At 40.1% G+C, this 24981-nt stretch overlaps 2 protein-coding genes across 5 annotated transcripts in view; one reads left to right on the top strand and one right to left on the bottom strand.

Moving 5' to 3' along the window:
- Window positions 1-159: 159 nt before the first annotated feature.
- On the bottom strand, window positions 160-6713 carry LOC137587834 (suppressor of cytokine signaling 6). Its single transcript, XM_068304489.1, has 3 exons — window positions 6548-6713; window positions 5906-5965; window positions 160-5120 (listed from the first exon to the last, which is right to left on the bottom strand). The coding sequence occupies exon 3, from the start codon at window positions 4992-4994 to the stop codon at window positions 3384-3386; it is 1611 nt and encodes a 536-aa protein (XP_068160590.1). The 5' UTR covers window positions 4995-5120; window positions 5906-5965; window positions 6548-6713; the 3' UTR covers window positions 160-3383.
- Window positions 6714-9663: 2950 nt separating this feature from the next.
- The window catches only part of rttn (rotatin), a 36835-nt gene continuing 21517 nt past the window's right edge, over window positions 9664-24981 (top strand). For 3 of the 4 annotated variants that reach the window (XR_011033963.1, XM_068304321.1, XM_068304320.1), the window contains exons 1-24: window positions 9664-9800; window positions 10058-10245; window positions 10471-10660; window positions 10864-10965; window positions 11052-11142; window positions 11309-11423; window positions 12861-13011; window positions 13519-13684; window positions 13968-14158; window positions 14319-14434; window positions 15295-15462; window positions 15564-15776; window positions 15987-16099; window positions 16192-16318; window positions 16592-16717; window positions 17034-17150; window positions 17598-17737; window positions 18418-18589; window positions 18676-18775; window positions 19326-19411; window positions 19971-20088; window positions 20688-20784; window positions 20886-20951; window positions 23976-24164. Coding sequence is in view for 3 of the 4 variants with exons in the window: in XM_068304321.1 (XP_068160422.1) it covers window positions 9770-9800; window positions 10058-10245; window positions 10471-10660; window positions 10864-10965; window positions 11052-11142; window positions 11309-11423; window positions 12861-13011; window positions 13519-13684; window positions 13968-14158; window positions 14319-14434; window positions 15295-15462; window positions 15564-15776; window positions 15987-16099; window positions 16192-16318; window positions 16592-16717; window positions 17034-17150; window positions 17598-17737; window positions 18418-18589; window positions 18676-18775; window positions 19326-19411; window positions 19971-20088; window positions 20688-20784; window positions 20886-20951; window positions 23976-24164 (3173 nt within the window). In the remaining variant the exon portion in view is untranslated. Of the gene's footprint in view, window positions 9801-10057; window positions 10246-10470; window positions 10661-10863; window positions 10966-11051; window positions 11143-11308; window positions 11424-12860; window positions 13012-13518; window positions 13685-13967; window positions 14159-14318; window positions 14435-14509; window positions 14702-15294; window positions 15463-15563; window positions 15777-15986; window positions 16100-16191; window positions 16319-16591; window positions 16718-17033; window positions 17151-17597; window positions 17738-18417; window positions 18590-18675; window positions 18776-19325; window positions 19412-19970; window positions 20089-20687; window positions 20785-20885; window positions 20952-23975; window positions 24165-24981 lie in introns of those variants that run through there. The other variant, XM_068304322.1, reaches the window with a different exon arrangement.

Below are 24981 nucleotides of genomic sequence, written 5' to 3'. Positions count from 1 at the left end.
TGTGTGCAAAGAAACTCCCTGACACCAGCAGGATTTTAGATATTTGCACAACTTCAAGCAGAATTACTCAATGACTCAAACTTAGGATTCAAACTCCTTAATCAAAGTCTAATGTGATGGTGTGAAAGCTTTGAGCAGGATTTAATGAGAACAAGAAAAGATTTTTCAGAATATAGTTTTATTTATAATTTATAATTGGCAGATACAAAAAACTCTTAAACTGTATCCAAAGTGTGCAATAAAATCACTGTTGATTTTTTCCAAAAGAAAAATACAAAAAGACCAACTACTTTGGAAAGTTGACAACCAATGTAAACTGGAGTGAACTGGTAATTCTACAGAGGGTTTACTAATCGCTACTAATGCTCTTTTAACTGACTACAGTTTGTTAACAAATTGCAAATCAGCTTTGCTCTCCCAAGATGATAACCAAAGTCATTATAAGTACATACATTTACATTGGTGACATTCTATTTTTCCCATTGTTAAATACAAGAAAGGCAATCCATAAGCAGCACAAATGTGTAGAACACATTAAAATGAAATTAAAGAGTTTTTAAAATTGTACCAAGATGTTCATTTAAGAGGGTAAACAAAACAAAAAAGGAGTGGGGGTGGGGTTACTTCCAAACAAAGTGTTGTAAACAATTACCTTCAATCACCGAGATATGCACGCTCACACACACACACACACACACACACACACACACACACACACACGAGCTTGTTTAGTGCCAAACAGCTGTTATTTATACAAAATGCTTCAGCAGTCTGAACAAGCATCAACCTATGGAATTAAACAGTGAAGGCAAATATGCTTCGTAATAAACTAAAATAAGTATTCAGAAAACTCCTAGCAGCAACACCATCTGAAACTGGTTCCTGCTTGTCAAAGTTGGATGACAAATTGAAAATTAAAATGGACACACAAATAAAGGAACATTAAAACAAAAAATCACTTTCACATTTCAACTGAAACACATACACACACCCAGAAAAGTAAAATCTACTTCCAATCCACATTCTTGCCATGATCCCATTTCTTAACAGCGCATGAGCATTAGCAGACTTTGATATGATGCTGGTGCCTTACCCTCTACATCCCACATCACATCAACAAAACAATCTTGATTTCGTATTAACAGTTGAACACAAAAATACGACATGTGGCTTTACCTTATTTTAAAAACTGTCATCTGTAGGGCAACTCTAGGCAGGAGAGGACCAAAGAAAGTTGTTTGAGATTATTCAAGTGCAAACATGTGTTGATGCCGGGTTTTTTTTTTCTTTACTCTCATGTTTCCTGAAACTGTTCTGCAAGCAGTTAAAATGGATACCTCACACAATCATACATTCCTTTTGTACATCCCCATCCCCCAGATGGCAAATGTCAAAAAATATAAGGATTCCAAAATGAAAAATACATTTCATGTACACAGAATGTCCAGCCAATCTTGATGAAAGAAAAAAACAACAACTCTCTACACAGCCTAGCTCCTCACTTCCTATACAACTCAAGGCTTCAGAATGCAAAGTCTTTAAACATGCAACACCATCCAAATTTCCTACCGAAATTTTGCTGTGCTAGACTCACGGTAACTTCTTCAGACACCACCATTTCAAGCTAACTAAAACTATAACTATGCGCTAACAATCTACAAAAGTTGCCCAGAGGACAACTTTCCAAATACTTTTAAGGACACTGATGTCAAAAAGATGCTCATTCATAATGTGACACAAATCCCTGTCAAAGTATCCAAATAAAGCACTTGTGTAACATATTGTGTGCTCTTCCCTTTGCTCTGGCAAAACAAACAGCAATTTAGAGAATATCTCTGGGGTAGTGCAGCTCTGTGGGGATAATACGAAGAAGCCATAGGGAAAACTTTTTTTTTATGTCCTTAAAACATGAAATTTAGGATACAGCCTTTTGTCACAGGCATCATTCTAAGACGACAAGGACTCCTCTTTTCTTAGCTCACACCATGGTTGGGAATCCTCTGATCCGAGTCCAGCTCCTTGCTGCCATGAGCAGACTCAGAAAAAGCCGTCCATACATACAGAATCAGGGTCAATTGAAAACAAGGTCTGCTTTGCAGTTGCTGGAGAGCAATTTTCTTTTCTTAAAAACTGCCTAAGGTAAATGCAATTGCGCATTAAACAGCCTTTTACTCAAGAGTTGCACTCACTAAAAATCTTTCAGCCTTTTAATGTGACATCTCATTTAGAGTAACTCTACAGTGGTGTTAATTGACAGTCTTAAAGCCTTTACTACATGCAGATACAAGCATTACAGATAAAGACAAAGTTGTTATGCCTGAGCTTCGGTGCAGTTTTTGTGACATTCCTAATACAGAAAGATTTAATTTTTAACACTAACATTTTTAAAAAAGTTTTATACATCAACTGGATGCAGTTTCTATAAACAGCATCTTAAAATCCAGCATCATCAGTACCTTTAGTATCACACATGATATAATGGCTACATGAAGCCATATGACATAAGGCTACTTCTCTGACCAAACTGTTCAAACTCTGGCAGACCGACACATTTTTGACATCCTTTACAACGGAGTGTTGTGAACCTGGCAATCCCTTGTGACGGATAGGGATTTTTCTTGTTTGGATAAAACACAACAAAAGACTGCTGTGGGCTTTATTAAGCCCAAAGCAGTCAGAACACACTTACGCACATATGTATTAGTAAATCAGCTAGTACCACGCTAGGACAAGGCCAAATCATTCTAGACAAAGAAATATCAGCATCCACTGGAGAAGTAAAATTTGTAAATTGATAAAAATGCAGTTCACACGACAAGCACAGGTTGGCCATCACTTGTTACAGAGTGAAGCCTTGTTATTCAAATAATTGCATAGGATTATTGCAAAGTGATGTTCATTTGCGATCTGATCTGGCTGAAAACGATTTAAAGAATGACAAAAAAACTGGTCAGTCTACAGAATGCCCAAATGCAATTTGAAAGTTCAGAGTAGCAATACTTTCCCATTGTTTTAAATGTACAATTAATGGATAGAAATCATATAAACTTTCAAATTTAGGGCGGATTTTTTTTTTAGTTCTGCTCTTATGCAGCTTGCTGTTACACTGAACCATACAACATTATGCATATATAATGTATACACTTCATTTGGCTTTACACCACTGTTAACATTTTGCAGTAAATTGTGTGCTGGCAGGTTTGTGAAAGTGAAGCCTCTTAAGACCAGCGGAAAAATTCAGTGGAATGGAGGGCTTTACAGTGACACAGCCACTTGGACACAAATCAAGAGTCATCTTAAACTACGATCATCTGTAAACCTTATTAAATTTCTTAACTGAACACAAAAGTGCAAATTGCTACCACTGTCCTATTTCTGTATACTCAGTAGTGCTTCTCCTGCAGATAATCTTTCATCTTGTTAGGTAAGGGCAGTTTCTGGATCAGGTCTATTCTTGTGTATTGTCTGATTACAAAGCGACAAAGGTACTGCAGGGATCGCACTTGCATAAACCGAGACACTGGGTTGGTTAGTCTGACAGGGTAGGTTGCAGACCCTGGTAAGCGAGACCTGGAATAGCAAAAAGCTCCATTCTCTGAGTCTTTAATAGAGTGTTCAATCAAGTCAACAATGGACGTGTGTCCCTCCACATCTGGCTGTTCATAAAAGCTGAAGCGTCCATTTGAGTGTTCAATGCGGGTGTGGAGAGTTTTGCCCTGTGACCTGAAACTCAGGCTGAGTAGGTACCTGTCATCAGAGCTGTCTCTGACCAGGAATGATCCATCAGCCAAGTTGATGAGCTTTTCCTCTGCCTCCCAGCGAGTGATGGGGCCCCAGTACCAGCCCTGCCTTGCAAGCTTCTTCAGTTCTTCAGTCAGACTGGTTACGACCATAGGCCCGCTACTCTGGACTGAGTCATACACTCTGCTGACCCCAGGAGCTGAATTTGGGTCAAAGTTAAGGTGGTGTCTAACTCTCTCAGCTACCTGGCTTTCTGAGGCGCTAAACCCTGAAAACGTTCTTGGAATAAGTCCATTACTAATTATGGGTGGATGCAGTGGGGAGAGGGGAGGTGGGACCTCTACTCGAGAGCTTTGGAGCATCACACCAGCAGAACCAATAAGAAGACTGTTAACTGAGGTTTCCATGAAAAGATCCGGCAGCATCCCATTAACCAGTTCATGTTCCTCTTGTCCTTGGTCTGCGTGGAGAGAACCATTGTCAGCTTCAGTCCCCACCTCCATAGGAGAGGAACCATCCAGGCAGAAGGAATGGGACCCTTCTGGGTACATTCCCTCATCTAAAGGCATTGTGTACTGGATATAGTCCTGGGGAGTTAACCCCAGTACAACAGGCACATCATTTTCATCAATATTCAGATGAAGGTCACCATTTTGTGGCTGCTGGAGATTCTTTAAAGATTCTGATTGGTCCTGAAATAGGCCCTCCATTTGAAAATCATGAAATTCTTTACGGACACCATTTAAATTGGGACTTGGGTTGGGAGAGTGAACCATGGCTTTTACTTTTACCTCCATCTTTATACAAGCCTCATCAGAGTTGACTGACCGCAGAGGCCATGGTGAGGGGCTATAATGATGACTACGTAAGGATGCAGACCTAAGGGGTCTCTGGGCTTTCACTTCATTGAAGCTGATGGGCACAGATGAGGACGAGAAGGTGTCATCATCGTCAGGTGAGCCTATACCAGAGGAGCTGCCTTTTACTTTTGTCTTCTGTTTGGCAGACAACCTCCTCTTGAGTGATCCCATCAGGCTTTCTGTTTTTGCACGGCTCTTATTCTGGCCCCCTTTGTCTTCATCCCCACCAAAGTCACACCCAGATAACTCTTTGGTGTAGCAGCCCCCAAAAAGTGATTCTTCCTTAGTAAACTCTGTAGTCACTGAGGGCTGCTGGAGCATGACAAAGTCACCCTCTTCTTTGCCCTTTATGCTGAGGGACTTGCGAATGGTCTTAAGGCTTATCTTCTTCATTCTGACAGGCCCTCCACAGTGGGGGCATGGGATGGCTCGCCTGGTACCCTGATGAAAGTGCTATCCACAATTTCCTCTCATCAGGCCACACAGAACAAGTCATGCATACAGTGGAGCCATCAAACCCTGCAAAAGAAAAACATACACAAGATTATAAATATTCCATACTTAGACTTGCATGATATAGTAAATGGTTCTGAACAGGGCTCCAAATAACTACAGTACTTGAAACCAGTTCCAAAACTTGAATTCCTCCAGAACCTTTGAAATTTTATATACTTTTGATTCTACTTAGGATCTGGTGCACAAAAAAAAAAAAAAACTGTCACCTGCATCATGTAAAAATCATACTATGTCGTGTTTAACAAGATGTAGCAGTCGCTTGGGACTGTTCAGACTATAAATGAGATATCCAGTATCAATCTGGATGGGCTAAAAATCAGATATAGGCGATCAGTCTGAACAAAATCTTAAACCTGAACCAACAATAAGTAGAACCCAATCACACTCAAGTGAGTTAAAATCAAACAACATTTGTCTCATTTATTCTCAAAAGCAATACAGAAATTATATTCAAACAAATTGCTATACACCATCACACTGCTATACACTGTCACATCTTCATAACAGCCTTGTCAGCCACCGTTTTTATCTGTCATTGTCATTCCTCTACACTTTCCACAGTAATATGTGTCACTTATCAACTACTCACTGACCGTGCTGTAATCAAGACTCATAAATAACTATCAGTCTTCCCATCCGTCTAAGAAATCTATGATCAATTCGACAAACCATGACAAAAATGCATTAAGTAAGAGACATATAAGCCACTTAACACATAAATAGAACATTAAGTGTGCACATAAATAACACTTCTTGTAAACTAACACAAATGCATTCTGATTACTCACCATTATGTGCAGGAAAATGGTGACTCAGTTGGACGGGTAGAGTTCCGCTTCCACCACCACCTTTCATTTAATGCAAAGAAAAGAAGAAGAAAAACTTTTAAATTATTTTAGAACGGAAAAATGCATAACGCAGACAACATGCTACTAACGATGTGTGTTAATATACCACTGTTAGCATGGTGTGTCTTGTTAAGGCCTACGGAAAACACAGCATGTCTTTAGCTTAGCTATGCTTCTGATTTGAGACTTTAACGCCGCTATTTAGAAAGTGGTTGCTCAAAGTAAGATTAGATTGTTGAAGTATGAAAAACATATCACACAAAATAAAATTCGATTATTTGACATCATAGTTTTGATTCAACCAACGTTGTTTTTCTCGTATGCTAACATCAAGTGCCTTCCACCCAGTTAGCAAATTACTTGACGAGCAAATATGCAAGCTATCAAATAAAACGCTTGTTATATCTTACATAGTGACTTCTGCTAGTTTTACTAGGTGAAATAGCACAAAAGTCTCGATATGTTTTATAAAACACGTTCATAAAAGGTTCGCTCCTTAACGCTAGTCTTAGCTTCGCTAATGTTAGCTTACAACCACAGCAGTCAGCTATCTTTGCATTCGTTTGTAATCGAAAACATTACCATTAGCTTCCTTTTAGTCCGCTTCTACGCCAAAAGGCATGTATAAAGCTTCTCTGTGGCCGGAATAGACGCTTCTCTAACATGTGTGGGCTAATATTCCCCACAACTGTGACACAATAAGATGACAGCTTTCTGCCTGGGTTAGCTAACACTGTGGCTCTCGGCCTCTTCCTTTCTTTCTTTGTTGCCTGTTGAATTGTGGGAACAGATAGAGATACAGCGAATCAGACACACACACACACACACACACACACACACACACACACACACACACACACACACACACACACACACACACACATTACAAAAAATAAAATATGAATGAAGAAATACATTTCCATAAAAAAAATTAACAGAAATAAGAGTTTTGATAATTAAAATAACAAAACTTTAACTCCCTATGCATCACCTCTCTCAGTCTCATGAAATTATTAAATGCAGTCCCTGAAATGATGCATTGAAAGATTACTTGTGTTTATTACATTTTTATAACATGTGGTTAAACTCATCCAATGCGTAATCCAATTTAGATGGACTTGTCTAATGGACACAATACAATATTGGGATATTTGTAATTAAAAATGATTTGGTTCTTGATTGCTCTACAACCTCATTTTTTTCAGTGACTTGACTTTTTTAATTATTTAAAAATGTGATTGATATTACAAATATCAAGGTTAATGACTGAGAATTCTTTATTTGAGGCTTTAGCTGATGATAAAGATTTTCTTTAAACTCGGGATTCTTGTTTGTAAATAATTTCCACCAGTGCAATGATAAGGATATAATTTTCCACCACAGACTGCATGTAGAAATATCAACCACTACATGTTTCCCCTTACATTGCCTGTGGTTAGCATTTATGCAGAAGGATCTCAGTAACAAATAGACCCTCCAAATATTTTTATACGCTTAAAACAGCAACTAAAACTTTAACTCTGAAATGATACATTGGCTGCCTAATTAATGTCAGTATTGTTTCAAAGTAGAGTGTGTTTACTACTGCCATGGTAATTTAGTCCATATACTGAACATTACATTGTTTTTCCACACTGTCAAATAAATGGCAGTCCTTTTCCAGTGTGCATTGGGCAGCTGTGTGCAGACAGGTTCTATGCAAACACTCTAATTACCAGGCCCTATTAGGGTTGATCAGTGTCTTCACTTGATGAGGTAGCACAAGAAAAGAGGGCTGATAGAGGGGGTGAGGGGAGGAGGTGTGGCATTTCTAAGATATAGAAGCAAGGACTCTCAGAAGCAACAGTGCAATGTTTACAAGCTAAATTACCTGACAAACTAAGTCTCGTTTCTTTGTTGTCATATATGGAAAAAAAGTAAATATTCAGCTGTGGTCAGTCTTTTTTTTTTTTTTATCATGCCAAAATAAAAAGCTCAGATACTTACTAAAGGTAGACAATTAATATTTTATGTAGCTTGAATTTGGCTTTTTTCCACAATGTTGCAAAGAACTCCATAGGCCAATAAATGAGGAAGACTAAGAATCTCTCAAGATCAAGCATTATATAACACTGAATCGCAGGCCAGGATTGAATACTGTACACAAGCTGTAGGTCAAACTGTTTTATGAGACATCTCTTCATGTGGGAAAATTCCTCATGTATCATGTCAGTTTCAAACGAGTGGAAGCCATAAATAATTTAGCAAAATATGTCTTGTACTTCTTTCAGTTTAACTCGGTCATTTGACTTGAGTCCTTTACCTATGGGGGTTTGTCCAGTGACCCCTCCTTGTGTACTCTCATATTCTCAACACTTTCATTGGAGCGGAAGACAGGTACAGCAGATGCATCAAATGGCGACAGAGCCATTTATGATTTGTTTCAGGAATCACTACAGAATAAAATCAAAACACAGACTATTTATGGCAAGGAGGATATTCACACATCTCTCTGTCTCTATGTCTGTCCATCCGTTCGTCTGTACATCCATCCATCTGTCTGTCTGTCTAAATATGTGTGAGATAATGCTGACCTACAAAGTAAACCTACATGTAGGTCAGCATTACCTCACACAAAATGAATCCATATGTGTTGAAGTAAAAGAGTAAAGAATCACACAAATTATCAATTTTCTTCTGCCTCCTCAAACATTTCAAAGGCGACAGTAGAATATATGGACTGAAATTAATTATGGACTTATTTCCCCCTGGAACACTCAAAAACTTGGTGACTATATTATTAGCACGTCGAAATAAATTTGCCAAGTTTGTAATTATCACCCTGTCCGCTGCTCATAGCAACATAATATCTGAAGTGTTAAATCCCGTGCATCTAAGTCTGAACAAGAATTTATGTCTGCGCCTGTGTTAAGAGGTGATATACCGGTACATCAGCTAAGATTTTTTAATGTTTGAATAGATTAATTTAATGACAGGATAGTATGGTCACTGTCAAAAATATTCCATATTTAAGTAATGCAAAAAGGTTAGATTATTTGGAAACATGTCTTGAAACACTGATGATACAATTGCTTCAGCATGTTGACACAGCATTTCAAAAGATCCACCGTGAGATATGGCACACATCGACACATCACTCTGTACCAGGAAGGGCTGCCCTCTTGGGACATAATCTGACAATTTGTTATCTAGTTTAAAATTTTTGCCACACAACGATTTAATATCTGACAGTGTCTTTTTCTTTGCTCGGCACAACAATGATAAACATACTAATAACCTATTAATACCAATAGTTAAGTAACATAATAATAACGTATTAAAAACGCGATTTATGTTTGACACATTACATTACTTAGCTTCAAAGGTGGATTTAGGACGCGCCATGGATCGTGTAGCTGTGACGTTTATAATTTACGTATCTCTGAGCAAATTTTTGTAATTGCTTCGTAAGTGCATTTTGTTAGTGTTTGCCACTTTGTTTCTTTTTTTTCATTTTCCTCGTGTTGATTTTTAAAATACTGACGTGCAGATCTCGCACTGTTGATCAATATAATTAGATTATATATGAAATAATGCTTTTGCATTGTGTAATGCACCCGTCTCAATTTGTCCTACACATTTATAAGCCCTGAACACACCATCCTCCTCCACAGGAAGAGGAATAACCCTGGCGCCGTTGTTGAAAACGGAGGCGGGCATATGTTGTTGACATGACACTGACAACACTGACTTTACTGACAAGGCTAGACCGCTCATATAACTTTTTATCAACCTTATTCTTACTAGATTCCCAATAAGCTGAATATGGAGTTATCGTCGCTCATAAAGAAGATAGGTAAGTTATGCTAACTTGCTAGCAAAGCAAATGAATCAACCTGTACATAACTCTCCCACTTTCCCAACGGCCACCAGCATGCTAACGTGAGCTAATAATATAACCCGTACATAGGTGGACTTCAGTCTATAACTATATTGAAATTTTACTTTAACAAAAGTCACGAAAACCTTTACAGACTTTCACTAAGGTTCGCTTGTAGACAATATTAACTCTACTGTATTTTCTTTTTGTTTTGCTTTTTACTCACATTGCAGGCCACTCTTTGATGGAGATTAGAGTCCGAGCACTAAAGAGCATCATATGCAAGCTGGACCATTCTATAATTTCCGTCCCTGACATTGTCCAAGAAAAAATGCTGTTTGTATATCTTCTTGAATGGTTCAACTTTCCAGAAGTGCCAATGCAGGAAGAAGTCCTTGAGTTGCTTTCCACCTTATCAAAGGTAAAGATACTATTGAGTGTATTTAGTCCAGTGAGTCCTACAGGATAGTGGATAAAAAGGAGCAGTAACCTTTAAATGTAAGGCATTGTATCAGAGCATTACCTCTTGCCAGTTAATAATACGTGGGCATTCTGTATGAAGGTGTTTTTACCACATTGTGTCAAATTGTTAACCAAACTGCATCATTAGAATTCATATTTCATGACTTTGTTCTTGTCTTCCAAGCATCCTAGTGCAGCCCAGATGTTAAGAGACGTTGAGGCAGTGGACTTTCTCACCCAACTGTCTCCCAATGTGGAACCCAGATTGCGAGCTGTCATTGATGGAACCCTGGACCAGCTGTTCCGGCTACCTGAGCTACTCCCTAGTCATGCAATGCTTTCCTCACATGAAGAGCGCTCTTCAACTCCAACAGGTGTTGCACATTTTGGCAAAAATAATTGTTTGATTTTATTATTATTGTGTTTGTTTTCCACAAACTGCTAAATGTTCATAAATATATGCAGGAGAGAAATGGATGAGAAGTCTGTGTGTTGACCTTATGCACTGACCCTGTGACAGTTTGATCAAGTATTTGCAGAACATGGCAATGTTTAAATAAATCTGGTGTCTTTGTAGTGGCACCTACAGTTGTCCCACTTGAAGAGCATTCTCATAAAATGGGTTATTTCCACATGAGCAAATCAAGCCTTACAGATGTACCGCTTCAGAAGATAGCAGGTACCAGTGTTATAAATACTTAATGTGCAACATTCTTTAATGTAAATGTCTTCTTTTACAAGTTTTGTCCCTAATGTGTTGTGCAGTGCATGAGTCTGTGAGATGCCTGAAGTTTTCTGTGTTTCCATGGTTGACTTTGACAAACACTGACAGACACATACTTTCATCCAATGAAAGGTAAGAGACATAGAAAAAATAATATATACCAAAATGAAATGTAATTTAAATTAAGCCAAAACAATTTAATTGCCCTAATCATATAATCAGTCTAGCTACACACCCAAAGAATATTACTCAGTGGTGACTGTAAGCATTGAATTACATCTGCTTTATTTCTGAGTAGTTCGCTAAGGAGCAGCAACCCTAACTTAGTGCGAACCACATGTGAGCTTCTATGCGATGTCATTATGCAAGACTTTCCTGCTGAGATCTTCCTGCAAAGGCCCAGTATTGTAAAGGTATCGTTACAACCAAATACAAGTATTTTCAGAATGTTTACTATGACTCGTAGACCTTTGATATAATGGATCTCTTCTCAGTGTTTCACTGTCAACTGTAAAATTATGGTGATACTTGAAAGTATAACCCAATAAAAACAGGAATTGATTAATTGTCCCTCGATAGTAGCAGAATAATTCCATTTAAAGAAATAATGCATTTGTCAGAAAAACAAAACGTTGTATTAGATTATATTTTCACTGTCTCTAGAATCCTTTATTCAACAAGGCATTTTAAAGGAGACAAAATTAAAGTTTTTCATAAATAATGGTAATAAGTATTTGTTATCTTGTTTATTAATGTCAGATGTGTGTATTGTTTTGAGTGACTAGTGTTGCCAACACATATTGGAATCTATGGGACAGTTACTTTAGCTGCTGTCAAATTAATATCCTGTCAAATGATGTCCTTGAACAAAAGAGCGATTTATAATTCAGTGTCCCTGATCTTGAAGGAGGCTGTGGAGGCCTCTGGAGGCTTACTTTACTTGAGCAGGCACTAGATTGCTGTGAGGATGTTGTCTGGTCATGCTGTACCTCTGCAGGTGTTGAAAATTTTGCGTCTTTCATCATAAAACCTTCTAGAATATCAGAGATTGTGTAGAACTAAACCTACCCTTTGGAAGAATCTCAACTCTACTATATTGCAAATTGGAGTGTGTTTCTGTAAAGTTAATGTGCACTGTAACTGAATTCATATGAGGACCCCCTTATGTGCAGGACCAGTCACTGAAATCTACAGTCAATCCCCATTTTTTTACATTCAAGATTTCACCTCTGTAAAGAATAAAGGTGGACTATACTTTTGTGATGAATGCAAAAGTATCAAAGTGCATCTGTAATATGAGCTGTTTATTTCTCTTGCTTAGACAGAGTGTTGAGAGGACATAATTTTGCTGTGAAGGGCCACTGTGAGTGAACATTTATCTTTAGTTAATAAAGTGTTGCAGTACAGCACATCAGTCTCAAGGCTGTATTAGCATGCTGTCACCCTGCAGTCTCATCATCAAAAAGCAATCGTTATTGGGAAGAACTTTTCTTCTTGTGGCTTTGCTTTACCCGCCTTTGAGCTATTAAGCTAAATGGAATTAGTTGGATTTAGATACATGACATCATTAGCCACAGAGGGCAGGGAATTTGAACTTGGAACAAATTGCTGCCTCAATAATTCAATTTCACTTGCCCTTTTTATTAGGCAAAGTTTATTACATCTTCTCTGTCACTGTCTAGCTTAGATCATGTTTTGTGGAGTATTTGGGGTGTTTTCTCTGCCTGTTAATAGATCCATAAACTAATATATTCGTCTTATTCCAAATTGGCAATATTACTTATTTTTAATTGTTTTATTATAACTCAACCCTGCAGTGATAACACTGCTCTGATCCTGTCTGTTTTCAGAACCTTCTGTCCCTTCTGAGGCTGGGATCGAGTAAAGGTGAAGCAAGCTATCTCCGCTTGCAGGCTCTCTCCTGCCTGCGGCAACTTTGTGTGGGGCTGAGAAGGAGACTGCGCTTTCATCAAGATCCAAGCTTCTATTCTACTAAGCAAGGTAAAATGCCTTAATAGTTAGCCTCATTTGAAGATCATGCTATGACATGCTTGGCCATCTTATGTATTATATAAATGCAGCAACAATATTGCAAAAAAGCAAAAACTTGGAGGGGAGTGATTGTGACTCAGATTTAGGTAAATTTGGACAGAAATAGGTCTCTTATCTTCTCAGCTACAACACAGAGCTCATACCTTTAAGAAGAGCTATTTCTGTTGCAGAGATGATGTTTGGCTCCAGAAAACCAACATCTGTCTACACAGCAATCTCAACAGCAAACAGCAAAGTTACTTTACCATTATTTAGTTCACCACTATACAATTATATCAAAAATTAACATTCAGTAATTTGTAATTATTGTTTCAGATCAATTCTGTGGCATTTTATATTGCCCTCAAATGTTGACCCCTAATGGTATTTTGTTTTACCTCCCAGTGGATTTGTGAAAGAGAATCTTTGCAGCTAATGTGCACATGTATTCTTTTTCATTCCAATATGGTTGTATAGATCCAGTGTCCCAGAACTCATCCTTCTCCTACTCCCAGGAGTTACGTAACCAACGTTCCCAGGCATCATCTCCTGGAGCAGAGTGTTCTCCTCGCCCCTCTGTGGTGGGACGCACAGGCCAGAGGGCCAGAGGAGATGGGGAAGATGGAGATGCAGCATCCACCAGGTGTGTACATTTAGTTCACATTCATATCTGAGGTTGATAAGAACATGAAACAAAGCTAAAGGCAGATCAAGAATAAAAACAAATCTCTGACACGTTTAGAACATTAGTTCTTTTATTATCTAAAGTGTTGTTTTTAGCCATCAACTCAGTAGTAACAGTACAGATTATATATAGTTGAAGTATAAACAATATCATGTTAGCATCTATACCCCACAAGCTCATATTTTATGCCTTGTACTTGAGTGATCCAGTTTTATTCCTTTTTTCTTTGCATTTTATTCAGTGGTAGCTCACAGAGAGCTGGAGCAATGGTTCAGGCCACCAGACTGACGCCTCCATCGCCTGCAGATGTGACCCATGTGGCACTTTCAGACATGGGTGTAGAGAATGTTATCGAGTTGCAGTTACAGCAGCTCACATTAGCCCAGTTCACTGTTGCCACCATGGAGCATGCCATACCACTGCTTAAGACAGGTTGGAGTCATTGTCGTCACTTAATTAAATCAAGATAGGAAAAGATAGTTTTAAATTCTCTCAATCACCTTCAATTGTCTTTTTGTTTTTTTCTCCTGCCTATTTCACTCTTCTATCGTTTGAATTCCCCTTGTTGTTCTGTTTTTGTCTTCTGTGACAGAGAGTTCGCACATGTTCCATTGTGTTCTGGAGCTGCTTTGTGACACTGTCCCCCTGCTGCGGGACAGTGTTAGTGAGCTGGTCTGGGATGATAGGAGCCTGGTGGGAATGGAACTGGCAAGTCAAAAAACAATTCCTGATAGTCTCTCATATAGATGAATGGATACACTTCATTAATAAGGGGACCTGGGTTGGCCACCAGACAATTTGCCACAGATACACAGGCATAAGGTACTCGATTGTCAAGGAGAGCTGAAAGCATGTCGTTGAGCTGAATTAATTATAAAAGGTAATGAAGGCTTTCTGCTGGTTGCAAGGACCCTCTCAAACATACATGCACACCTCGTCTGTACCCCTGGGTTTACACAAGTACAGGATTGTTTGGTTAGTAAATGTCTTCATTTATTATGTGCATTAAGTCCACACAATGTCCTGTGTTAAACCAATGTGTTATTATCCTGACACGTCTCTCGGCAGGGGGACATACCCACTTGTCAAGCCCAGGCCCCTCTGGCCCGGTGCTGTTTAATACATGCCCAAAGCCGTGTAGCCTGAGAACTGTTTTGTCATCTTTATGTGGAGAGCAGCTATGTGTGCCAGACCTCTAGGTTTTTCCTATGGGAATGGGTAGATCTGTACATGCCTGCTACGCCAATGTACAGGGCATCTATTGCCCCCTGCTGGTGGATATCTTCTATTGTTCAATTTCTACTTCCAGAACAAAGTGACTGAGAATAGATTGTTCCAATTTATTCATACAGAGATAGGGTGGATCTGTATCTCATCCCAAAATAACCCTGAAATCAGATTACATTCAATTTCTCACCCCTGAAACGAACAATTTTTCTCTTGGCTTCCAGCCAGAAGCTGTGCCTCATTTTGTGTGTCTGCGCATGTGTATGTCAACATGTGCACTTGTTACAGTGTTTGTGTGGTGTGTGTGCTGTTGGCTACAATTCTGTCTGTCTGTATTTTAGAGGGAGAACCTGCGAGCCTGCATGGAACTACTGGGAGATATCCTATGCTACCATGCCAGCCATTTAGCAGACATTCCTCACAGCTCTCTCGTTCATTACAGAATGGCTTACACAGGCACTGCAGTGTTTACTATTAAATTTCTACAGACTGTCCTCCCTCCTGAGAAGGTGTGTTTGTGCTTGTGTGATCAAATCATATTGATTTCTTGATCAGTGTTAATTATTTGTAATTATAAAATAGAAAATTAAGACTTTCTAACCACACACAGGCCAATAAAAATATCCCAGAAAACACAGCTGCAGCCATTTTCCACCTTTGCTTGGACACATCATTTGGAGGTTTATTACCTAGCATTCAAGAGACAGCAGTGGCCTACTTGGAGCAGGTGAACTCAGACAACCATGGTCTCTACAGGAGGGTGACTCGTGCTGCCCTCTGGATGGAATCTACTTGCAACTTCCTCAAGGAAGTACATGCTGAGGTAGAAGATTTGTTGACTTATAATTATAAACGCATAGGATCTCTGCAGCCTACAGATAAAGTAGTAATCCCTTACAGATAGGCAGCATACAATTTACACTATAAAATAATTTAATGCTGACTAGCTGTAGCTCTCATGTAGCAGTAAAGCCCTTTGACCCATTAGTCATTGCTTTTTTGTGCTCATTTTCTTGTTGATTTATTCATTAAGGGAGAAAAGAACTGGTTGGAGTTGCTGGAGCTTGCGGATCAAGCCATAGATGGACTCGTATTTCACCAGCACTTACCCATCATCAAGGAATATGTTCTTACCTGCTCCTACCTGTACAGTAACAATTATATGAGTTTCAGGTCCTTACATGAACATATTTAAATTTTTTAATTGTAGACATAAATCTTGTTGGTGTCCTTCACAGGTGGAAGTTTGATCAACCCAGTCCTTTCCTCCAAAAGGAGAGCCAAAAACTTCTCCTCAAGCTGCTGTCCTATCCCTTACTGCCTGTCAAGATGGAAACATATGAATGCACTTTACACGTGGTCAAGGTCAGAGGAAACCATCTATTGATACTCAGTTTTTATATGAAAATCTACAGGTTCACAGCTGGAAGTATGGCTACAAAAGTCATAATATGAATCTGTTTGTTGTTGCACACATGTAAATAAGAAGATGGGTGAATCATGGAAAAACCCACCTGAAATTTGAAACCAGTTTCATTAAAATATCATCTCCAATATACGGCTACATTAAACTCCATGACACTTGTGAGAGGATGGCAATAATGTCTGTTGTACTTCTGTGATTATATTCACCCCTAGGACTCCCTTGGCATCCAGAATGTCTCGCGACAGAATCCAGCAGCATGCAGTGGAGTCAACTTCCTTCTCCACCACAGGGTGCTCTATGAAATAAGTGCTTTTGGACTACAGGATTCTGTAGAGAAGGTTAGCCAATGTGTGCAGTTCCTGTTTTGAAATTGCAGCTCATGTAGACTTTTTAAGTGAGGTGATTCTCATTTCTTGTTCAGTATGTTAGCTTAGTGCCAGGTTGGAAAGAATTAATGGAATTAAGACAGGTAGCTGTAAAAGCAAAATATAGGGATATATGTAATTTTTATGTTTTTAATTTTTGTAAATTATTGTTCAGTAGTGTCATGTACAGTAATTTACACATTTTAAAGTCTCTCACTTACAGTGCATGCTTGTAGATGTTTTGTCAACCATGTCAACATAAACTCAGCAATTTACCGGTGATCTATAGGTGAATGTAGCTGCCAAGGATATTCTGCTCTTCCTGCTTAAGGGTAGATTGATGATGACAGCATCAACCTGGGACAGATTCAATGAGGCACTTTACCCGGTCATGCCCGTATTACAGGTAGTGTACTCCCAATAGAGACTGTGTTGTAATTTATGCTGCAGAGCTCATAAAGAAGGCTCGTGTTTGGGGCTTATTACATTATACTTAAGAGCAGGGTCCACAAACAAAATGGTTGTCAAAAGTACAATTTTAGTACTACTGGACTACAAAAGAAGTGAGGAAAAATGAGTTATTCTCTCATTTGCATACTCTGTGCTATATCATTTTCCCTTTTGAGGAAAAAAAGCTTTTATTAATTGTTCAGCTTCAGAAAACACAGCTAGATAATAGTTCATGAATATACATGAGAATTTGAGTAAGCTGTCAAGTGTGATTTCATTCAAAGAAGCCATTCAGAGATTGGCCCACCATGTCAACAAGAGATGAAATGAAACCACGCGTAAATCAAAGTGATGCATATTTTATTTACTTTTGTGGCTTAGCTATAATTCTCCATTGTGGCAGGGTTATGCCAGCACTGAGGAGTCTTTGGGAAAATGTGTCCTGCTGATAAGTGACATGTCAGATGTGACAAGAGACATTGTGTTTCCAAGCACAGTCAAGTTTAAAGCAGCACTCCGCCTCCTTTTCACCAAACAACCCAAGTGAGTCTGGCTTCTGGATGTCTTTTTTTTGTTTGTGTTTATGGTTCATTCAGATGGTAAGGGCTGCCCTGATGTGTGCAAATCTATGTGCATCTGTGGTGCAATGTTTTCTTTTGGTCTCTGATTGGTTGATGGTAGGTGTCAGATTGAAGCTATAAAATATTCTGCTTTACAACATGTGATCTGACTGGTGCGTTGCAACTGTCTGTTGCTATCGGTCGATGTCCTGCTCAACAGTGCTTCTAAATGCTCTGTGAGGTCTGTATGAATGCTATCCAGTCCCAGTCTATGAATATTGATAGAGCTGAAAACTAATACTAGACAGTAGCTGGGAGACAACCCTGGAAGATTAGAAACAGTCAATTGATTTGTGTGCCATGCAAGCCAGTCACCATTTGGATGTTATTTAAAAATAGAAAAGGTTCTGGGTTTATTTCCTTTTTGTGCAGTTTGTGTGTCCTCAAGGCAGAAAAGCTGCTGAAGACGAAACAATTACAGTCGTCTTTTAAAGAAAATAGATGAATGGACTAAAAGTAAATAAAGGAATAGTAATGTATTCAACATTCCTATTCTGATCCAGACATACTGTAGATCTTGACAAATCATCTGAATAGAGATGATTCATATAGTTTTCAATTAAATAGTTCTTTCAATCAGTTATAATTTGTTTTAATTAACAGCGTGAGAAAAGCAGCAGCAGAACAAATCCTGCCGCACTTAAGAAGTGATGAAGATGCTAACACGGCCAGACCACACCTGGATCAACAGGTGGTCGCCTCACTTTCCAGTCTCTTTTGCCACAGAAACCCTATAGACATCACACTGGACACCAGCAAAAAGTCTGTCTTTAAGGTATAAATTTGCATATACAGTACAGAACGAGCAACATAGGTTGTTGCACTTATACAGGTAAGTGATTTGTGTTTACTTGTGACTAGGTGGAGTCAGTGGAGAAGCTTTTTGACATACTGTCTTCTGATGCTGTTGACATCTCCCTGAAGAGATCGGCAGCAGAGCAGCTGTCTGTATTGCTGCAAGGTATGTTGTCCATAAAAGATTGCTGGTGGTAAAACTGTAAAAGTATGAAGCTATTATAAAACTACTGATTTTAACACATTTCCACACTGAATCTTGGTACAGCAGTCTGATAATTCCAACCATTTGATCTGCATCAGTAATTTTCTGTTTATGGGCTTAGTACTGGCATTTTAGAATACTCATGTAAAAGCACATAGTAATAGCTAACATTGACTACTTGCTCTTACTTTCTTTTCTAATTTTACTGATTGCTTTCTAAGTTTGCAAAACACCTGTTATCAGTGTTCCCCACAAGCACATGCAAACCTGTTAAGTAGCACTGCAAAGTGATGAAAATACAGTACATTTGATAGTGATTCCTCTGGTCGTTGATTTGTGAATGAAATTAAGGATTAAATTATGGTATAAGGACTTAAACATCGTTTTCATTTAATTTTATTCATATGTTTCTGATGAGTTCAGATGTTTCAGATGAGTTCACAAAGGAAATAGTTGAGAATTAGGTAAATGTTAATTGTCATTATATTGACTTGTTCTTGCTTTCACATAGACACAACAATGCACCCAGTGCTGAAGAGTCTTGGAATAACTGACAAAGTAATTTCTTCCATTATGGAGAGTGTAAACGGCAACAAGGTAAAAACTAAATGACTTTTACAATTAGATTATTTACATGTACACCTCTAGCTTACATATACTAATTAATGTGCTCTAATTTGTGTACATGTCCTTTTTTATACTGTTTTTGGCCATATTAGCACATGTTGACAAAAACTGTGGAAGAAGCCTACCAATGGATGCATGATAGAAAGATGAAATGGCCTGTGTTAATAGTGTCAGACAGGAGCTGGTCAACAATTTCTGCCTCCAGCTATTACAATCTGACAATAATTCAACATGTCTGCATACATGGATGCAGAAGAACACATCCATGAAGAATTACCCATGACACTTCACAATTGTGGAGAAGAAAGATATATGCAGGATGTGTTTTTCCCAATCCTGTATTGCCTGTGACCTGGATAATCACAGCATTGGCTTATGTGAAGAGACAATAAAGTATCCAATTTGAAAAAAAAAAAGTTTTCTTACATGACAGACACAGACGCAGGAGGAGTAATAAAGAGATTATGTGTCTTTGTTTGTGTATTCCCTGCAATTAAACACCAAGTGTGTATGTTGCTGTTCTCCCTAGAGCCTTGATTGCCTTCTGGAGTCCTGTATGTGTATCCTGAGGAAGCTGGTGTATGCAGATCCATCTCTGAGGCACAGCCTGGCACAACACAGCCTCCTGCTCCTCGCACTGCTCAGAGGTACGTTCACAAGGAAACTCATTAAGTAACAGCTATATGCATTGTGCTGTGTAGCTGGAGGGCATGTTGGATAAAAAAAAAAAATCACAAGCCATCCATTCATGCATAGCTGTTAACCATGTTGTCCCAATGCTGAAACTAGCTTATTAGCATTATGCAACGTGTTGCTATGGAGCTCAGCTCAATACCAGCACATTTTTAGTACCTTGCTTGAAATTATTTTTCAATTTCTGTGGCATAATTTCCTGGCAAATCTCTTATAAGTGAGGGCATTCTTAGTTGAATTATAGCATTTTGATTTTGATTACCTAACTTTCTCCTTATATATTGTTATAGTTGTCTAATTTACCACATAAAAATATGTTTTATTATTTATAGTACCTTGGATGTAAGATTTCAGATTCTGAATCACATTTTCGTAAAAGATTATAACAATCTTATTAGGGGTTTCCAAGACTTAGTTTGGTGTTTGCCTCTAATGAAATTTAGATTTTAAAAATTATGTAGTTATGTATTCAAACAGATACATAGAGATGACTGATACAGATACATGGAATGTGGTTTTCACTTAAATTGTGTAATTTATGTCTTTATTGTAGCATCGTTAATATTGAACGAAAGCAACAGCAATTGTAGTGAAGATGCTGTCCTGATGAGTTTACTGCTGTTTGATGAGATTTCCAGTGTTGAAATATGGTGAGTTTATTATTCTTGCGTTCGAGCATCCAATGTCTCTAAACTAAATGTGCATCCAATTCAAAATTTTCCCTACCCGTTTCTTTTCACTGTCATTCCAGGTCAGACAAATCCAATACAGGTGTGGGTCTTTCACCGTTTTCCCTACTTCTGTCAGTAACACGCAGGTAAACTGATTTTTTGACTTAAAGCATGCCATTTTAAAGGTCTTCAATTCCCATCAACAACATTGCGACAACAAGAATGCAACAAGAAGGGATCGGGTTCGCTGCCATATGGGTGGCAGTGACAACAGGGGGTCACGATGGACCAGATCTGGGCGGCAGAAGCTGGCTTTGGGGACGTGGAATGTCACCTCACTGGCGGGGAAGGAGCCGGAGCTTGTGTTAAAGGTGGAGCGTTACCAGTTGGATCTGGTGGGGCTTACCTCCATGAATAGCCTCGGTTCTGGATCCAAACTCCTGGATAGGGGTTGGACCCTGTCCTACTCCGGAGTTTAGTCAGGCGTGAGGCACAGGGCGGGTGTGGGGATACTCACAAGCCCCCGGCTGAGCGCCGCTGTGTTGGAGTTTACCCTGTGGATGAGAGGGTCGCCTCCCTACGCCTTAAGGCTGTGGGAGGGAAAACTCTGACTTTTATTTGTGCATACACACCAAATATCAGTTCAGAGTATTCAGCCTTCTTGGGGTCCCTAAATGGGCCCTTGATGGGATCCCTGCAGCGGACTCCATTGTTCTCCTGGGGGACTTCAATGCACACTTCGGCAATGATGGAGAAACTTGGAGGAGTGTGATTGGGAGGAATGGCCTCCCTGATCTAAACCCAAGCGGTGTTATGTTGTTGGACTTCTGTGCTAGTCACGGATTGTTCATAACTAACACCATGTTCGAACGTAAGGATGCTCATAAGTTTACCTGGTGCCAGAGCACCCTGGGTCGGAGGTCAGTGATTGATCTTGTGATCGTATCATCTGACCTTTGACCGTGTGTTTTGGACACTCGGGTGAAGAGAGGGGCAGAGCTGTCAACTGATCACCACCTGGTGGTGAGTTGAGTCCATTGCCGGAGGAAACCTTTGGATAGACCTAGCAAGCCCAAAAGAGTAGTGCGGGTGAACTGGGAATGTCTGGAGGAGGACTCGGTCCACGAGGCCTTCAACTCCCACATCTGAAGGAGCTTCTCGTGAATCCCTGTAGAGGCTGCGGGCATTAAACGTGAATGGTCGATGTTCAAAACTTCCATTGCTGAAGCTGCAGCTGAGAGCTCTGGTCTCAAGGTCTTGGGTGCCTCAAGGGGCGGTAACCCTCGAACACCGTGGTGGACCCCGGTGGTCAGGGAAGCCGTCCGACTGAAGAAGGAGGCCTTCAGGGGCATGTTGACCCTGGGGACTCCTGAAGCAGTTGCAGGGTACCGACAGGCCAAAAGGACTGCAGCCTCGGCTGTGATGGAGGCAAAACAGAGGGTGTGGGGGGAATTCGGAGAGGCCATGGAGAAGGACTATCGGACGGCACCAAAGTTGTTCTGGAGGACTGTCCGACACCTCAGGAGGGGAAAACGAGGGACCATCCAAGCTGTATATGGCAAGGATGGGACACTGTTGACCTCGACTGAGGAGGTTGTCAGTCGGTGGAAGGAACACTTTGAGGAACTCCTGAATCCAACTACCCCAACTGACCCGTCCTCTGTTGCAGAGGCAGAGCTGGAGGATGATGGGGGATTCAAGTCAATCTCTCTGGGCTAAGTCGCCGAGGTAGTTAAACAATTTCACGGTGGCAAAACCCCAGGTGTTGATGAGATTCGCCCGGAAATCCTGAAGGCTCTGGGTGTTGAGAGGCTGTCATGGATGACACGCCTCTTTAACATTGCATGGAAGTCTAGAACAGTGCTGAAAGAGTGGCAGACTGGGGTGGTGGTTCCTGTTTTTAAAAAGGGGGACAAGAGGGTGTGTGCCAACTACAGATCGTGGAACAACGGACCAGCTTTTTACTCTCGCAGGGATCCTAGAGGGGGCTTGGGAGTATGCCCATCCAGTCTACATGTGTTTTGGGGACTTGGAGAAGGCCTACGATTGGGTCCCCAGGGATATACTGTGGGAGGTACTGCGGGAGTATGGGGTGAGGGGGCCTCTCGTCAGGGCCATCTGATCCCTGTACGCCAAAAGTGAGAGCTGCGTTCGGGTTCTCGGCAGTAAGTCGGACTTGTTCCGAGTAGCTGTTGGCCTTCGCCAGGGCTGCGCTTTATCACCAATTCTGTTCGTAATTTTCATGGACAGGATATTGAGGTGTAGTCATGGTGAGGAGGGGTTACAGTTTGGTCGCCTGAGGATTGCATCGCTGCTTTTTGCAGATGATGTGGTCCTGTTTGCGTCATCGGCCTGTGACCTGCAGCACTCACTGGTCCAGTGTGCAGCTGAGTGTGAAGCGGCTGGGATGAGGATTAGCACCTCCAAATCTGAGGCTGCGGTCCTCAGCAGGAAACCGGTGGACTGCCTTCTCCGAGTGGGGGATGAGGTCCTTCCACAAGTGAAGAAGTTTAAGTATCTTGGGGTCCTGTTCACGAGTGAGGGAACAATGGAGCATGAGATTGGACGGAGAATTGGGGCAGCTGGAGCGGTATTGCAGTCGCTTTACTGCACTGTTGTCACAAAGAGGGAGCTAAGCCGAGAGGCAAAGCTCTCCATCAACCGTTCAGTCTTCGTTGTTACCCTCACCTATGGTCATGAGTGATGGGTCATGACCGAAAGAACGAGATTGCGGAAACAAGCGGCTGAAATGGGCTTTCCCAGGCGGATAGCTGGTGTCTCCCTTAGAGATAAGGTGAGAAGCACTGCTGTTCGCAAGGGGCTCAAAGTAGAGCTGTTGCCCCTTCGCATGGAGAGGAGTCAGGTGAGGTGGTTTGGACATCTGGTGTGGATGCCTCCGGGGCGCCTCCCTAGGGAGGTGTTTCTGGCATGTCCAGCTGGGAGGACACCTCGGGGCAGACCCAGGACCGGGTGGAGGGATTATATCTCAACACTGGCCTGGGAACGCCTTGGGATCCCCCAGTCAGAGCTGGTGGATGTGGCTGGGGAAAGGGAAGTTTGGGGCCTCCTGTTGAAGCTGCTGCCCCCGCGACCCGATTCCAGATAAGCAGTGGAAGATGGATGGATGGATGGAACACTGCTCAAGAAATATTCCCTAATTTTCCCTTCAGGTACAACATCCCATTCCAGGCAGTGACTCATCATGCTGTCAGCCCATACTATAGTGTCTTGCCCTCTTCCTCGGAACTCATGACTCTGGCACCAGCCCGCCAAGCCCTGCAGGTCGCCTGGAACACTGCATGGCATTCTGGGATGGACAATCTCTTTGAGTCATCTGCAAACTCCGCAAAAGCTGCTGAGTATGAACCTCAATGTTTCTTATTGTTATGCAAGTAGTGCTTTTTTTGTCATTTTCATGTGTTATTGCTTGAGTCTATTTAAAATTGTGTCTGTGTAAAGAATTGAATAGAAAATTATTTGGGACCAAGGTTTCTTTAATTAGAAAGTAAGTTGGTCTTCAATGCAAGAGGAAATAGAGTAAGCATTGCAGTAATTGTTTGCATAATTTTTTATTGATAGTTGTGCAATTTATTTTGTTTAGTTTAAAGTGATGAGATTTTAAAACTGATTGGGATTAAATTACAGAAGTTTCGTTCTTATATTTAGATGAATAAGAATCTAAGATGGGATTTTTATCCAGTAATACAGAAAAAGATCTTTTCTAGCTGCAGGAATCTATACTATATTTTTTATTTTTTTTTATTTTGCAAAAAAGCTGCACATTTGGAAGATAGGCCACAAGAATAGCTTCATGTTGCCAATTTGACCTCTCAGACGCAAATTACAGTTTCTCAACCAATAATCTATAAAACCTTTATTGTTGTCAATCCACATCACATCACATTCTGTGGCCTGTCATGACCCTCTCATTCAGTAAATTATACAGGTCCTTCTTAAAAAATTTGCATGTGATAAAATTCATTATTTTCTGTAATGTACTGATAAACATTAGACTTTCATATATTTTAGATTCATTACACACAACTGAAGTAGTTCAAGACTTTTATTGTTTTAATATTCATGATTTCGGCAAAAAAATAAAGAAAAACCAAAAATCCCTATCTCAAAAAATTAGCATATTTCATCCGACCAAATAAAAAAGTCTTTTTGATACAA

The sequence above is a fragment of the Antennarius striatus genome, chromosome 20 (genome assembly GCF_040054535.1).
Source record: "Antennarius striatus isolate MH-2024 chromosome 20, ASM4005453v1, whole genome shotgun sequence".
Lineage (NCBI taxonomy): Eukaryota > Metazoa > Chordata > Actinopteri > Lophiiformes > Antennariidae > Antennarius > Antennarius striatus.
Note: the sequence above shows the minus strand (reverse complement) of the source record. Positions and strands in the feature narration are given on the sequence as shown.